This window comes from Lepidochelys kempii, chromosome 5 (genome assembly GCF_965140265.1).
Source record: "Lepidochelys kempii isolate rLepKem1 chromosome 5, rLepKem1.hap2, whole genome shotgun sequence".
Classification (NCBI taxonomy): Eukaryota; Metazoa; Chordata; order Testudines; family Cheloniidae; genus Lepidochelys; species Lepidochelys kempii.
Window position 1 is genome coordinate 72638929 of NC_133260.1, and position 16068 is coordinate 72654996.

General features: G+C 42.0%; 1 protein-coding gene across 4 annotated transcripts in view; it reads right to left on the reverse strand.

The window, feature by feature from the left end:
• MCC (MCC regulator of WNT signaling pathway) overlaps positions 1–16068 on the reverse strand; it is a 361512-nt gene that overhangs the window by 309404 nt on the left and 36040 nt on the right. For all 4 annotated transcript variants that reach the window (XM_073344706.1, XM_073344704.1, XM_073344707.1 and 1 more), the window contains exon 2: positions 3581–3828. In XM_073344706.1, coding sequence (XP_073200807.1) covers positions 3581–3828 — 248 coding nt within the window. The remainder of the gene's footprint in view (positions 1–3580; positions 3829–16068) is intronic.

The following is a 16068-nucleotide window of genomic DNA, read 5'->3' on the forward strand; positions in this document are numbered from 1 at the left end:
CTAGATTTACCTCGCTGCACCTTCTCTGTGAGTGACTGCAGTGTGACCTAGAGGAATGGGTCCCCTAGACGGGGGGCGGGAGGGGGGGGTTGCAAATGAGTACAAAACAAATCTGGTCTATTTCTTGTTTTGATCCACTCCATCTATCTTTTACATCTTTGGCTGGCAGCAGACGGTGCAGAAGGACTGCATGCCATCCACATCTCATGGCTGCTCGGCAGAAGATGGTACAGTACGACTGCTAGCAATCCGTATCGCCTGCCTGCTCACCATAAGATGGTTCAATAGGACTGACTGCAGGACTAAAGAGAATGACCTGGTCAAGTCACTCCAAATTTAGCCCCTGCGCCCATGTCTGCCCAGGCGCTCCCAGCCGACGTGGCCAGGAGCACCTCGGACACGACGAGAACAGCTACCAGTCGTACTGCACCGTCTGCTGCCACAAGTCAATGGGTTGCTGCTACTGTGTAACAATGCCGTACCGCGTCTGCCAGCACCCAGGAGACATACGGTGACGGTTACCTGAGCGGGCTCCATGCTTGCCGTGGTATGGCGTCTGCACAGGTAACTCAGGAAAAAAGGCGCGAAACGATTGTCTGCCCTTGCTTTCACGGAGGGAGGGAGGGAACGGGGGCCTGACGATATGTACCCAGAACCACCCGCGACAATGTTTTAGCCCCATCAGACATTGGGATCTCAACCCAGAAATCCAATGGGCAGCAGAGACTGCAGGAACTGTGGGATAGCTACCCACAGTGCAATGCTCCGGAAGTCGACTCTAGCCTCGGTACTGTGGAAGCACTCCGCCGAGTTAATGCACTTAATGCACTTAGAGCATTTTCTGTGGGGACACACACACTCAAATATATAAAATCGATTTCTAAAAAACCGACTTCTATAAGTTCGACCTTATTCCGTAGTGTAGACCATACCCTTGGAGACACTTGAAATTCTCTCAATACTTCCTACTGAAGATCCATTCTGATGAGTTAGATTGGACACAGATACTGCAGTAGACCCAACAGTAGACTTTCAAAGTTAATTTTACCTATGTTTTGTTACTTTTACTGTGTTAAAAAAAATAACATTTAAGCAACAAAACTTACTTTAATATTCACCTGTGTACACAGTTTGACCCTACTGACTTTGAAATCAGTGTTAAAACTCCCATTGATTTTAATGGTGTAGAATTGGACCCAAAACGCATTTTGAGAACCCTGGAAGTACTGCATTGATGAAATGAAAAATGTTATTCTAGTGACTTTTAAAGTGTTCTGCTTTGTCATGTATTCAAATGGAAGGTTCAGTCCACTGTCCTACTCTATCATTTAAATGAAATGGCAGAAACAGGTTTAATAGATTCTATGGCCAGAAGGGGCCATTGTCATCATCTAATCTGACCTCCCGTATTACACAGGACAGAGAACTTCCCCAAAATCATTTCCAGAGCAGATCTTTTAGAAAAAACATCCAATCTTGATTTTAAAATGGTCAGTGACGGAGAACCCACCATGACCCTTTGTAAATTGTCCCAATGGTTAATTACTCTGACCAATATTGTGGTCTAGTCACAGTTGACTGAGCACAGAATGAGGGGGAGGGCACAGTCTGATTTCTGAGTACTAATCACGATTAACACTGCCCCTTCCTTGGCCTGAAGAAAGTCACTTAACCTCCCTAGCTAGCTTCAGCTGCATCCCCATCTGTAAAATGGAGTTAACAATACTTACTGGCAGGGATGTTATAAAGATTCTCTAGTCAATGACGGCATGAGAGAAAAGCGAGATTATCTACAGAAGTCAAGTTGCAACAATCAGTTAGGAATAATAGTTAATTATTATGAAATTTTATTTTTCACTTGCTTTTATGTTGCTATGTAATGGGATGCAGTGATTGGGGTACTGGAAGTATAAGTTTGTAGCTTCACTTTAAATAGGTATATATATATTTTTGCACCTCTTTGTGAAGAAGATAGCTGAAAGGCCTTCTTTTTCACGAGGCCTGAACTATGTGCTCTCTGTACAACCTCCAAACAAACTCCTTAATGTAAAAGTCCCTTCAAAGAAGGCGGATTCCTTTGCTGCAGGTCACCAGGACCCCTGCTGCTCAGTGGCAGCTAAAAATGAATTTGGAGTTTCTGTAATTTATGCACTCCATATGGACTTTGGATAGAAACTTTCAAGGGATAACAGTGGCTGACACATCACATGGAAATAAATCTTGAGGAAAGGCCTATAAACAGTCTTTGAAGAGACCGGTTATTAAAAACAATACACCCTCCTCAAAAAAATCATCATCCATCAAGTTTATTTGTATTAATTAGCACATTTTGATGTCTCGTGTCTTAAGCAATGTTTACAAAGCAATAGGGAGCAGGTTCAAATAACATCACTAGTTCTCCAAGTCCTGACTAAATAAAAAGAGGATATGTGCCCCTGAAGAGGCAGTGAAACTTGTAGCTCATTAGTCAGGACTACTAGCATGCTCCAGGTCATATTATGTTTGTGCCCTGTGAAGTGTTTTTAATAGCAGCATGACCACTGAACTTCTCTGGAGCACAGGAAAAATCAAAGCAGGATAACTGTATAGAAATCATGAAGTTTCCAACAGGTCTAAAATATAACCAAAACTAAAGCAAAGTGACAGACATAAAGTGAGGCTTAATCTGCATGGAATGGAAAATAATAACATGGGCAGGGAATTTAAATGTTCAGCCTGCTTCTACCATCTCATGGACATACTTAAAAATTTGTGAAAATATATCAACAATGATAAGAAAAATATTAATGCAATTGTCCACTTAGGAAAATGCATTAAATAAACTTCATGTACAGAATTGCTCATCTGGTCAGGTGTTATGGGGGTTTTTTGGTTTGGTTTGGTTTATTTTGGGGAGCGGGGAAGGGAAGGAGAGGATTTTGTATTCTCCTCAATCATAACATACTGGACTAGATGAAGTGATTTTCTGACCCAGGCTGGCAACTCTCATGTTCGTACAGAAATATACTAAATTCTAAGGAAATCAGAATTGGACACCAGCTGAGAAACAGGGTAAGATTTCCTTGATAAGGAAGATGGACTAGAGGGTACTGTGTTCTTCTTGTCTTTAATGTTTCTACCTATATATTTCTTCAGGCTTTCCAGTCAATGTAGTCCCGAAGTTTCCTTGCACTTTAACAATCAGCTGAGCGATCTGTCTCCCGTCTTTTCAGGGAAGTGAACCTGTTGCTGCAGTAGGGTCACAATCTATGTGCCCATGAGTTTTACAAAAAGGTTGTTCCGTACTTCTCTCATAAATGCAGCAAAGAGTCCTGTGGCACCTTATAGACTAACAGACGTACTGGAGCATAAGCTTTCGTGGGTGAATACCCACTTCGTCCGATGCATGACCAGATACCATGGTGATGGGCACTTTATTCATTATTAATGATAAAAATCTATTATCTGATGATCTTGCAAAATCCTTTGAGTGAAATTCTGGCCCCAGTAAAGTTAATGGAAATATTCCCATTAACTTAACAGAGCCAGGACATCAGCATTCATTATTTATCCCTGGAGGAGTATTTGAAATTGTACCTACCCAAACTGTTATCACTGCTCGTTGGCCAGGAGGCTATTCTGTACCTTAACAACTTCTTTTTACAAGAGTCATCTGATTTCACAGAAAGTTCCACTTCCTCTTTCCTGATTTCTTGCACAAGCTGCATGCGGCACCGAGTAAAATCCCGAAAGGAAATTTTCCCATTTTCATCTGCTCCCAGTTGGTGCATGATCTCAGCAACAGACTCCTCCATATTCAACTGACGGCACACCATCAGCAAGTCATTCCTGGGCGGGGTGGGGGGGAATGGAAGGGAGAAAAAAGCAATTTAGTTCATAAAACAATGCTAACCCTGTCTAATCTGGAAATCCATTTATTCACAGACATTTAAATCTAATACAGCAGCTCTGAATTTTGTGAATCCAATAAAGGAACTGTGAGGTCGGCAGATTTCAATCACAGGAATAATGCCTGAACAAAGTAAAGTTATGAACTCCCATTTTTTCTTGGCAAAGCTGCACACGACAACCCCTTATGAAGTTGTATGTCCAGATTTTAACCATATTTACCAGAAAGATTTGGACTTCTATTCAGTTATGCTGAAGCAAAACGCACCACAGAAAGAGCAGAAAAGGGGGAAAATATTAAAAACAATATTATTAAATGTATAAATCCCCAATTTTAAGTTACTAACATTTCTACTACCAGAGATATACAGAGCCAATGAGAACTGAACCGTGCACTATTACACCAATGCTCCCCCAACTGTGATTTGCAACCCCAAATAGGGTCACGGGTCCAACGAGCCAGATTTGCCCCATGAGACACTGCCATCTGCCCCAAACATATCCAGGCCTGCTCCACAAACACCATGCCAGTAGGCTGCCATTTTAATCTACAAAATGGTGGCATCCACACAGCGTGATCTCACACATACAGTGAGTGTAAAAAAGCAGCTTCTTGGCATGGCATTGGTGAAACAGGTGCAGGCATGTTGGCTGTGGGGAGGTGGCTGTGCAGACACCATTTTGCCATTTGCACATCTGGCTGTGCAAGCATCCAAGTGAAAGACTTGAATCCAGTTCTTTGTGAGCAGCAACCTTATCAACAGAGCCTCCTCTCTGCTTGAGTTGGTAGGAGCCTGTGCTAACCTTTTCTGCGATGGAAATCTGCATTGGCTTGTAAGCACCTTAAGGCAAGACCCATATTTTCTTTTATCCCAACAAGAGTACCCTGTTGGCACTCGATAAAGAATCATTCTAAGTCACTGTCTCTGTGCTGCAAGTTCCTTGCAGACACAGGTGATGACTGAGCATCTCAGTCAGAGAGGAACAGTTTGCATCCTTTTTCCCCAGTGTGGACATGACAAAGTATCCTTGGATGCAAGCCTTTCAGTGCAAGCCTTTCAGTGATGCCATGGCTCTGCCAGTAGCTGAAATTGAACAGCTCAGCAAAATTTTCTGTGATCAATTTGTTGCCGGCACCCAGTGCCGAGAGGCTAAACAACAGCTGGAGTTGGTTCGCTACCCGGTGTGCTACACCCAATAATCACAACGGGGTGGAGAAGCAGAAAAGTTTATTTGCAGCTGCAAAAAGGTACAAGGAGAATAAAATCTCAAATCCTGCAAACAAAGCAGGAAGTTACACAGGCTTTTATACATCCTTTTTCCCAGCATACTTATCCAATGGCAAGCTGCCCTAAGTATCCATATAGCCAGCCAATCCAGTTCCCAGCTAGTGCCCTTGTGCTCTGTATCATTTCTTAAAACATACATAAAGCTGCTTTATTCAGCATTGTTCTTCCATATCTGCCCTGTTTGGCCTTGCTTAGTTTCAGACAGTCTGACTCTGCAACATATTGTTGCAGATCCTCAGCATAACTGCTGTGTGTGCCTCCAGGCGGGGGGGCCAAGGATACTTGGGCCTAGTACGCAGAGCTGCTGCGAGTGCCTCCAGGTGGAGGGGGGGCCAAGGACACCTGGGCCTAGTGCGAGGGGGCTTCATCGACACTCGTAGTCTTCCATCCCCTCAAGTTACCTAGTGGCCATGCCCCAGTGTCCCCAACAAATTCTTCAAGGAATACATGCCCAAACGTTCTCTCCCAGAGTTCTGGTTCACTGTCAAGAATGAATACCCTGAACTCTGAACACTTGACTTGAAACTGATAGTGCCATTTGCAAGCACACATTTGTGTGAAGCTGGATTCAGTACACTTGTGTCCATCAAGTCTTGATACTGATCTACTGACTAGATGTGCAATTTCTATCAAGCCCATATGTCACATTAGACAGCACTAAATAAAGTACCGGTACTTAATGTGTGGATTCTTTGGTTGCTGTGTTGCTGTCTGGGGTCACAAGAAAGAAGTAAGTTTCAAAATGGCATCAAAAAGCAAAAAGTTTGGAAACCCCGCATTACAGTATCCTGTTAGATAGTTCTCACAGGTAAGTATCAGGAATAGATAATATTTAAACTAATCTCTCAGAAGATGGATGAGTGCTCCAGTTTCCATTTCACTCAGGAGAGGTAAAGCAGTAAGTTAAAAACCCAAGGAGGGAGGGAAAAAAGAAAGGAGAAATATTATTTTGAATAGTCGGTTTCAAGCCTGTTCTCAGACTTTCTGATTACTTTTTTAATAGTTGTTCCAATTGTTCAATGAAAGTGAAAAAAGGGAAGGAAAACTCTTAATTCAGATCCACACTTTCCTCCAAATCTCAAAAAGCAACAAGAAAGTTGCAACAAAATCAATTCTAAGGGTAGGTATAACTGTGCATACCTTTTTGTATGAAATGTAATTAAGATTGATGCATGTAACTCAAACTAAACACACTGCCAAAAATAACCATTCAAGGACACTGGTGTTATGCTATACAAAGCACATGGGATCTTTTATAAGAGAGAAGGCAAATATGCCCATATTTATTGAAAATACAACAGTTAGCATAGGCTTTTCAGTCACACAACACATACACACACACAAAAGTCCTGCAGATGGTCTTTATAGTTACCAGTCTGTTGTAGCTCAAGTCAATCTAAAGTTAGATTGAGCACGAGTGAGGAGCTAGGCTCTGCCGGTTGCAATCTGATGCTCCGAGGCTTTGCAGGACTGAACCCAGAGTTCCATGGCAAAACACCCCATTTTTATACTTGTAAATTCCCATTTGAGTCCATGCATTTTGCAATGTCATCCTGTAATCATTAGTCCTTAACTGGTGTTAATCTTGGGATTTTCTGCTGTTATCATTTGATGGTTATTGTCGGGCTTCCCATCGTTATCTCCTATTTGTTGTCTCGCTTTCGGGGGTGCCTGCCTCACCTCTGAGGTCGTCAATGCTGCTAACATGTTTAGCCTCTGATACAATGGATATTTTCTGATTGTCTCCTGGTGTTTCCAAGTCTCTCACTTTTTCTTGACCATCTGGACATTTGTGATGGCTTTTACACCTTATCTTTTCCTGATGCATGCATTTCTTATTTACACAAACAATCTCCCACAGAAACCTTCAAAGGTATACAGAATACATTATAAATTAAGTCTTGCTAAATCTTACAACTAAAACAATTTACATTGGGGCTTCAGGCCCTCAACATTTCTTTAATCTATTTATTATAGACACAATACAAAATCCTGTCTTTTACTAACTAAACTTTATAACAGGTCCTAATTATAATGCATATGGGAAACAGGATCCCAGTCTCAGATAGTCATTCCTTTCTATTATTCAAAAAGGGTGGATGGCAGAATGAAATTAAAGTTTACATCAATTCTTATAGTACAATTATAAAATTTATCCCTTACACTGGCACTGATGTCACCCTTTGTTTTGTCTGAGGGAGGGAAGAGCCATTGTAGTGTCCCTTGGATTATGATTGTGCGATGAGGGAGAAACCTTCCACAGATGCTTACATGTCTTCCATCTTCCATCCAAAAGAAGATCCTTCTTTTGTGTTTTCTCCAGAAGGAGACAGAGCACAATTTGTAAAAGAATAATATATGGTAGCAGTTGAAAGGACAGGGAGGATAAGGCACAATGGAAAAAAAATGCCTCAACACTAACCAGATAAAAACAACACTGTATGGATTAAAAACTGGTTCCTAAAAAAGGAATAGCCATTAACAATGAGACTCCTGAGGAACAGTAGGAAGGAATGTACCTCCAGGAACTCACGGTTCAAATATCTGATATTCCCATTAATGATCTAGGCTCTGGTTCAGTGAAATACTTAAAATACATGCTTTGCTGACTCAGGGCCTTAGAACAGTGCTGAAAAAATTCACTCGCTTAGTTACCACTCGTGAATGAGAAACTCTCCCTAACCAGCAAAGGACCTATACCATCAATTTCTAGTTTTTGTGAAAAAAAATTAAGTTTCTTGCTCATATAGTGCAAATACAAGACTCTGAATTTAATTTAATACTACTTAGGAAACCAATAATATTCTGAATATTGTGCAGGAAGTTTGTATGTGTGGAATAAGTACCTGAAATTCTTATATAATAAATTTACAACATGTGTTACACTACAGCCATTTGACATTACAGTCAATGTCCATCTGTTCTATACAAAAAAAGGTATAGATTGCCTGGAGATTTATAAATTTGTAATTCCAGAACAGCTGCCCCACCAAGCCTCCTGGCACAGGCTTTTATGGTGGAACTAAAATATAAAAACAATAAAAAAATCACATTCTTGATGACAGTGTATTTTAGCCAAAAAAATTCCCCACTTAGCTTAAAAATGAGTTTATTATGGAAGATGTAAATCGCATGATGTATGCTGACTATAAATGACTGCAAAAAGAACAGGAGTACTTGTGGACTGTAGAGTCTAACAAATTTATTACAGGTATCAGAGTAACAGCCGTGTTAGTCTGTTTCGCAAATAGAAAAGGAGTACTTGTGGCACCTTAGAGACTAACCAATTTATTTGAGCATAAGCTTTCGTGAGCTACAGCTCACTTCATTGGATGCATACTGTGGAAAATACAGAAGATGTTTGTTTTTATACACACAAATCATGAAGAAATGGGTGTTTATCACTACAAAAGGTTTTCTCTCCCCCCACCCCACTCTCCTGCTGGTAATAGCTTATGTAAAGTGATCACTCTCCTTACAATGACAGGTTTCAGAGTAACAGCCATGTTAGTCTGTATTCACAAAAAGAAAAGGAGTACTTGTGGCACCTTAGAGACTAACCAATTTATTTGAGCATAAGCTTTCGTGAGCTACTCATGAAGTGAGCTGTAGCTCACGAAAGCTTATGCTCAAATAAATTGGTTAGTCTCTAAGGTGCCACAAGTACTCCTTTTCTTTCTCCTTACAATGTGTATGATAATCAAGGTGGGCCATTTCCAGCACAAATCCAGGTTTTCTCCCCCCCGCACACCTCCCCCAAACAAACTCACTCTCCTGTTGGTAATAGCTTATCTAAAGTGATCACTCTCCTTACAATGTGTATGATAATCAAGGTGGGCCATTTCCAGCACAAATCCAGGGTTTAACAAAAACGTTGGGGGGGGGGGTTAGGAAAACAAGGGGAAATAGGTTACCTTGCATAATGATTTAGCCACTCCCAGTCTCTATTCAAGCCTAAGTTAATTGTATCCAATTTGCAAAAGAATTCTGCCTTCTGCCCCTCCACCCCCAAGAACATGATACAGTTCTGTGGTGACCTAGATTCCTATTTTTGACGTCTCCGACTCAAGGAATATTTCCAACACACCTCTGAACAACATACTAATCCACAGAGACCTCCCTACCAACATTACAAAAAGAAGGATTCTAGGTGGACTCCTCCTGAAGGTCGAGACAGCAGACTGGACTTCTACATAGAGTGCTTCCGCTGACGTACACGGGCTGAAATTGTGGAAAAGCAGTATCACTTGCCCCACAACCTCAGCCGTGCAGAACACAATGCCATCCACAGCCTCAGAAACAACTCTGACATCACCATCAAAAAGGATGACAAAGGAGGTGCTGTTGTCATCATGAATAGGTCGGAATATGAACAAGAGGCTGCTCGGCAGCTCTCCAACACCACTTTCTACAAGCCATTACCCTCTGATCCCACTGAGAGTTACCAAAAGAAACTACAGCATCCTGAAAAAGCACAAGATCAAATCCACACAGGCACACCCCTGGAACCCCATCCTGGGATATTCTATCTACTACCCAAGATCCATAAACCTGGAAATCCTGGGCGCCCCATCATCTCAGGCATTGGCACCCTGACAGCAGGATTGTCTGGCTATGTAGAATCCCTCCTCAGGCCCTACGCTACCAGCACTCCCAGCTACCTTCGAGACACCACTGACTTCCTGAGGAAACTACAATCCATCGGTGATCTTCCTGATAACACCATCCTGGCCACTATGGATGTAGAAGCCCTCTACACCAACATTCCACACGAAGATGGACTACAAGCCGTCAAGAACACTATCCCCGATAATGTCACGGCTAACCTGGTGGCTGAACTTTGTGACTTTGTCCTTACCCATAACTATTTTACATTGGGGGACAATGTATACCTTCAGATCAGCGGCACTGCTATGGGTACCCACATGGCCCCACAGTATGCCAACATTTTTATGGCTGACTTAGAACAACGCTTCCTCAACTCTCGTCCCCTAACGCCCCTACTCTACTTGCGCTATATTGATGACATCTTCATCATCTGGACCCACAGAAAATAAGCCCTTGAGGAATTCCACCATGATTTCAACAATTTCCATCCCACCATCAACCTCAGCCTGGTCCAGTCCACACAAGAGATCCACTTCTTGGACACTACAGTGCTAATAAACAATGGTCACATAAACACCACCCTATACCGGAAACCTACTGACCGCTATTCCTACCTACATGCCTCCAGCTTTCACCCTGACCACACCACACGATCCATCGTCTACAGCCAAGCTCTGCGATACAACCGCATTTGCTCCAACCCCTCAGACAGAGACAAACACCTACAAGATCTCTATCAAGCATTCTTACAACTACAATACCCACCTACGGAAGTGAAGAAACAGATTGATAGAGCCAGAAGAGTTCCCAGAAGTCACCTACTACAGGACAGGCCTAACAAAGAAAATAACAGAACGCCACTAGCCGTCACCTTCAGCCCCCAACTAAAACCCCTCCAACGCATTATTAAGGATCTACAACCTATCCTGAAGGATGACCCAACACTCTCACAAATCTTGGGAGACAGGCCAGTCCTTGCCTACAGACAGCCCTCCAACCTGAAGCAAATACTCACCAACAACCACATATCACACAACAGAACCACTAACCCAGGAACCTATCCTTGCAACAAAGCCCGTTGCCAACTGTGCCCACATATCTATTCAGGGGACACCATCACAGGGCCTAATAACATCAGCCACACTATCAGAGGCTCGTTCACCTGCACATCCACCAATGTGATATATGCCATCATGTGCCAGCAATGCCCCTCTGCCATGTACATTGGTCAAACTGGACAGTCTCTACGTAAAAGAATAAATGGACACAAATCAGATGTCAAGAATTATAACATTCATAAACCAGTCAGAAAACACTTCAATCTCTCTGGTCACGCGATTACAGACATGAAAGTTGCGATATTACAACAGAAAAACTTCAAATCCAGATTCCAGCGAGAGACTGCTGAATTGGAATTCATTTGCAAATTGGATACAATTAACTTAGGCTTGAATAGAGACTGGGAGTGGCTAAGTCATTATGCAAGGTAACCTATTTCCCCTTGTTTTCCTACCCCCCGCCAGACGTTCTTGTTAAACCCTGGATTTGTGCTGGAAATGGCCCAACTTGATTATCATACACATTGTAAGGAGAGTGATCACTTTACATAAGCTATTACCAGCAGGAGAGTGGGGTGGGGGAAGAGAAAACTTTTTGTAGTGATAAACACCCATTTCTTCATGATTTGTGTGTATAAAAACAAACATCTTCTGTATTTTCCACAGTATGCATCCGATGAAGTGAGCTGTAGCTCACGAAAGCTTATGCTCAAATAAATTGGTTAGTCTCTAAGGTTCACAAGTACTCCTTTTCTTTTAACAAATTTATTAGAGCATAAACTTTCATGGGCTACAGCCCACTTCATCGGATGCATAGAATGGAACATATGCATGGAATATACCTAGTTTGCTTGAATTAATATGCAAACTAGACACCATTAACTTGGGTTTGAATAGAGACTGGGAGTGGCTGGGTCATTACAATATATTGAATCTATTTCCTTAAGTTAAGTATCCTCACACCTTCTTGTCAACTGTCTAAATGGGCCATCTTGATTATCACTACAAAAGTTTTTTTCTCCTGCTGATAGTAGCTCATCTTAACTAATCAGCCTCTCACAGTTTGTATGGTAACTTCCAACTTACCTGTATGTCTATATATATATATATATATATATATATATATATATATATATATATATATATGATATATGGATATATCTCTTCTTACTATATGTTCCATTCTATACATCCGATGAAGTGGGCTGTAGCCCACGAAAGCTTATGCTCTAATAAATTTGTTAGTCTCTAAGGTGCCACAAGTACTCCTGTTCTTTTTGCGGATACAGACTAACACGGCTGCTACTCTGAAACCTGTAAATGACTGATAATTCAGGATACAATTTTAGGCATATTTTTATTTTTTCTATTATAGAAAACAAAAACTGACATCAATAGTAATTGATATAAAGATAGCACTTTAATATTACATAGTGTAACATGGTAGCCCTTCCTCGAGCACCCTTCTGTGGCAGACCATGGCACAACATGTATGCCTGCCCCGGTTTCCCCTTCTTTTGCCAGTAGAAAGGAATAAAGTCTCCCAGTGTCCACTTCAAAGTGCCATCTTTGGACATAATTTATTCACGTACACATGACAATCCACAGAACCCTCAAGATAAAACAGCTCTCTCCAAAACCCCAAAGTAGCACAGGTTCATGGCAGGTTTCCCATGCTGCTCACTCCCAAAACATCATTTCCAGCTCACCCTCCTACGAGTCCATCTCCAGTCTATTTCCAGTCTTTTTGCCCTTGTTCTAGGGCTCCACTCTCCAGGCCACTCCTCACCTGAGAGTTCCCAGATTCACTCATCTCCCACTCACACTTTTCCAGTAGTCCCAAATCAGGTCTCCTGTGACAGAGCTCCCCGCAGTGTTCCATTCAGCTACCTCCACTCCACCACCCCCAGGACCAGCCCCCTTGTTCTGGGCTCAGGTTCCTGCAGACCTCCGCTCAGGTCTGCTGCAAGGGGGCTTGCCACAGTGTTCCACACACCCAGGCCTCTCTGCCCGTGAGTCCTACCCCTGCTCCTGGGACCCAGCATCAACCCTCTTGTTTTGGGCTTAGCTTCCCAAACCAGGCTGGTTCTTCACCTTGTTCCTGTGGCCTCTGCAAGAGCTCTCCTGTAACTTGACAGGGTTCTGGAGCTCCAGCCAGTCCTCACCATCAACTTTCCTCTTTTGTTCTTCCTAATGGCTCTCTGTTACAGTTCTTCTCTGCTGCTCCTGTTTCTCCTTGGGTCTCTCCTTCCCTCCTCAGGCAGCTCTCACCTGCCCCTTTCTTGACTGACTCTCCACTGTCTCAGTATCTCCCATTTTTATGCCCTGGCGGCCCTCTTGTAAGCCCAAATGGGAGGCAGCTGATAAGCCACAGATGCACTGGATCCCAGTCTTTCTTAAAAGGAGACTGTCATCCAATCACACACAGAATCTAGTGGTTAGGGTGGTAGCTTAGCACTGGACAGACCCAGGTTTAAGCCCTTACACCACCACAAGTTTCCTCTGTGACTTTGGGCAAGTCATTTACCCTCTATATGGCTCAGTTCCCCATCTGTGAAATGTGGATAATACTATTTCCCTACCTCACATTGGGATGGGGCGGGGTTTGTGGATAAATACATTAAATACTGTGGGGTTCTTAGATACTACTGAATTGGGCCATATGAGTGCCTAAAATAAATAAGACAGAATTCCTACTCATGTACTTAAAGTTAAACATGTGCATATGTGTTTTCTGGATCAGGGCTTAAGACAGAAATAACACCACAAAATGATAAACCGGGGGAGGAAGGGCCCCTACAGGAAAACAAGGATTAAAAGAGTAAGCAATCATGAGCAATTGTTATATATGCTCTTTTTGATTTCCCTCCTTGCTCTCTAAATACAGAGATTAGATAATACCTATAATTTTAATACACTGCAATCTAGAGACTCTGTCCCAAATGAAGTCGGAAATATGAGGGAGGTCAGTGAGAAAGGTTAATATGAATTATAAGAAACTGTTTTTTATGCTGTGATAATCAGACACTAATTAATTAGCCAAAGACATCGAATGCTAGTGAAATTATCGATCCAGTTCACACCTGAGTATGTCAACCATTCTGGAATGACATTAGCTTTATCCGTTTCCCTCTATTCTCCTATTATCAGAATAATACTTTTTTTTCCCCTTTTTTAAAAAAATACAGCAAAATATTTTCCAAGGAATCTGTTTAAAAGCTACATACACATCATCTAGAAGATGTATGAGAATTTGTGCATGTAAATACTTGCACATCGAGATTAACATCTAACCGGAATACATACTTCCCTTCCATTATATTCCTGATTAATTCCCACTCAAAAATACCCTGAGGCACAAAATTAAAAATTGCAGTTTCCACAGCTACCAATTGTGACATCAAAGGCTTATGACTTCAGGTCTGGAATAAGCAGCAAGATCATCTTAACTAAAGAAAAAAGAATGCTGTATTCATCAAATATCCTTAGTAATACAATTAATAGAAGTCATAAAAATATGAACTAGCTGAATTATTATGATTTATAGTCAGAAATGACTCAGATTTTTCCATGCTCTCTCAGGCTTGAATACAGCAAATAAATACATAAAGCAAATGCTTACTTTATGAACAGTAGTATCTCACATTCTTGAAGTTAATAATGTGTTTAAAGTTCTTTGCTGGATTGGAGCCTAAGATATGCAAATACTGGACTGAAAATGTGATTAGGTCTTTAACAAAAGTTCTCTTTAAGAGCTAGGTATTATCATCATCATTTTTCCTCTCTTGAGCATAATCAAAAACTCACTGAAGTCAATGGAAGTTTTTGACTTCAATAAGATTTGGATCAGGCCTTTATGGTGATGAAACACACTGGGATCAACTGGCAACAACAATATCACATGCTGGAGGATATAATTAGGACCCTATCAAAGTCACAGTCCATTTTGGTTAATTTCACGGTCATAGGATTCTAAAAATCATAAATGTCATGATTTCAGATATTTAAATCTGAAATTTCAGTGTTGTAATTGTAGGGGTCCTGACCCAAAATGGAGTTGTAGGGGAGGTCACAAGATTATTGTAGGGAGGTTGCAGTATTGCCACCTTTACTTCTGTGCAACTGCTGCTGACGGTGGTGCTTCCTTCAGAGCTGCGCTCCCAGTCAGCAGCCGCCATTCTCCAGCTGCCCAGCTCTGAAGGCAGCTGTGCCACCAGCAGAAGCAGAGAAGGAAGGATGGCATAGAATGGTACTGCCACCCTTAGTTCTGTGCTGCTGACTTCAGAGCTGGGCCCTTGGCCAGCAGCCACCACTCTCCAGCTATCAAGCTCTGAAGGCAGCAGGGCATAAGTAAGGGTGGCTTGGTACGGCATTGCCACCCTTACTTCAGTACTGCTGCTGGTGGGGTGCTGCCTTGAGAGCTGGGCGTCCGGCCAGCAGCCACAGCTCTCTGGCCACCCAGCTCCGAAGGCAGCACAGAAGTAAGGGTGACAATACTGCGACCCCCCTACAATAACCTTGTGACCCCCCCTGCAACTCCCTTTTGGGTCGGGACCCCCAGTTTGAGAAACGTTGGTCTCCCCCATGAAATTGTGCAATCTGTATAGTACAGGTAAAATTACACAAAAGACCAGATTTCATGGGGCTGACCAGATTTCACAGTCTGTGATGCATTTTTCACGGCTGTGAATTTGGTACGGCCCTACATATGATCATCCCCTCCATGCATATCTAATTTCATCTATACATGGGCTAAGATTTCAAAGAGGTACAACAGTGTGGGGAGCCTAAACCCCTGCGGGCTCTGAAAATCCCAGCTGTAACACAACCATAGAAAAATATGTGCCAACAAGTTACATACAAACTATTTAGAGAAGATGTATTGGTGTGCTATCATGCCAATTCTGTTACAATACTCAAGTCAGTAAAAAGAAAAGGAGGACTTGTGGCACCTTAGAAACTAGCAAATTTATTTGAGCATAAGCTTTCATGAATGCATCCAATGAAGTGAGCTGTAGCTCACGAAAGCTTATGCTCAAATAAATTTGTTAGTCTCTAAGGTGCCACAAGTACTCCTTTTCTTTTTGCGGATACAGACTCACACAGCTGCTACTCTGAAACTACTCAAGTCAGTAAGTATTTTAATCACTGGTTAGATACTATGGTGATAGGCATAGAGAAAAATCTAAGACAAATATCTAGTCAGAACAAACTTAGGTCTTGTC